The sequence below is a fragment of the Corvus brachyrhynchos genome, unplaced genomic scaffold, assembly GCF_000691975.1.
Source record: "Corvus brachyrhynchos isolate BGI_N302 unplaced genomic scaffold, ASM69197v1 scaffold4, whole genome shotgun sequence".
In the NCBI taxonomy this organism is placed as follows: Eukaryota; Metazoa; Chordata; class Aves; order Passeriformes; family Corvidae; genus Corvus; species Corvus brachyrhynchos.
The window spans coordinates 8,198,406-8,199,275 of NW_008237878.1; the positions used below are offsets into that span (position 1 = coordinate 8,198,406).

At 64.8% G+C, this 870-nt stretch overlaps 2 protein-coding genes across 2 annotated transcripts in view; both read left to right on the forward strand.

Moving 5' to 3' along the window:
• Positions 1-6: 6 nt before the first annotated feature.
• Positions 7-864, forward strand: JAGN1 (jagunal homolog 1). Its single transcript, XM_008632262.1, has 2 exons — positions 7-132; positions 212-864. The coding sequence occupies exons 1-2, from the start codon at positions 44-46 to the stop codon at positions 672-674; spliced, it is 552 nt and encodes a 183-aa protein (XP_008630484.1). The 5' UTR covers positions 7-43; the 3' UTR covers positions 675-864.
• IL17RE (interleukin 17 receptor E) overlaps positions 805-870 on the forward strand; it is a 3,154-nt gene continuing 3,088 nt past the window's right edge. The window contains exon 1 of the mRNA XM_017732314.1: positions 805-867. Coding sequence (XP_017587803.1) covers positions 805-867 — 63 coding nt within the window. The remainder of the gene's footprint in view (positions 868-870) is intronic.

Sequence of the window (870 nt, forward strand, 5' to 3'; positions counted from 1 at the left end):
GAGGGCGGCCCCGCCTGACACTGTGCCTCCCCAGGACAGCACCATGGCCTCCCGCGGGGGTCCCCGCGCCGCCGGCACCGATGGCAGCGACTTCCAGCACCGGGAGCGCGTGGCCTCGCACTACCAGATGAGGTAGGTGTCCCCTTCCCCGGGACGCCGGAGGGGACACGCGACCTCAGCAGGCCCTGACGGCCCCACACTCTCTCCCCAGCGTGACCCTCAAGTCGGAGATCAAGAAGCTGATCTACACGCATGTGGTCATCTGGCTGCTGCTTCTGGCCCAGATGGTCGTGGGGCACCTCAAGCTGCTGCCCCACGACCAGGTGGCCATGCCCTACCAGTGGGAGTATCCCTACCTGCTCAGCATTCTGCCCTCCCTCCTGGGCCTCCTGTCCTTCCCCCGCAACAACATCAGCTACCTGGTACTCTCCATGATCAGCACCGGCCTCTTCTCCATGGCTCCCCTCATCTACGGAGCCATGGAAATGTTCCCCATGGCGCAGCAGCTGTACCGCCACGGCAAAGCTTACCGCTTCATCTTCGGCTTCTCGGCCGTCTCTGTCATGTACCTGGTGGTGGTGGTGGCTGCGCAGGTGCATGGCTGGCAACTCTACTACAGTAAGAAGCTGCTGGACTCCTGGTTCACTAGCACGCAGGAGAAGAAGAAAAAATGAGTGGGGATAGGTGGGCTCCGTGAGGTGCTGAAGCTCTGCAGTTCAGTCCTGTGGGGCGGCGCTGGGGCAGCTCCGGTGGGTGGGGAATCCTCGGGGACCACAGGGTGGGTGTCTGAGCCACACCACGGCCATGGGCTCGCATGCAAGGGGGGAGACCCCCGAGGGCGGGGGCCGTGGAGGGTCCCTGGGGCGCGTG

Excerpts from the sequence above, each read along its gene's own strand:
- JAGN1 (XM_008632262.1), top strand. The coding sequence starts at position 44 with ATGGCCTCCCGCGGGGGTCCCCGCGCCGCCGGCACCGATGGCAGCGAC. Across the intron at positions 133-211 it reads GCCTCGCACTACCAGATGAG|CGTGACCCTCAAGTCGGAGA; the intron begins GTAGGTGTCCCC and ends CTCTCTCCCCAG.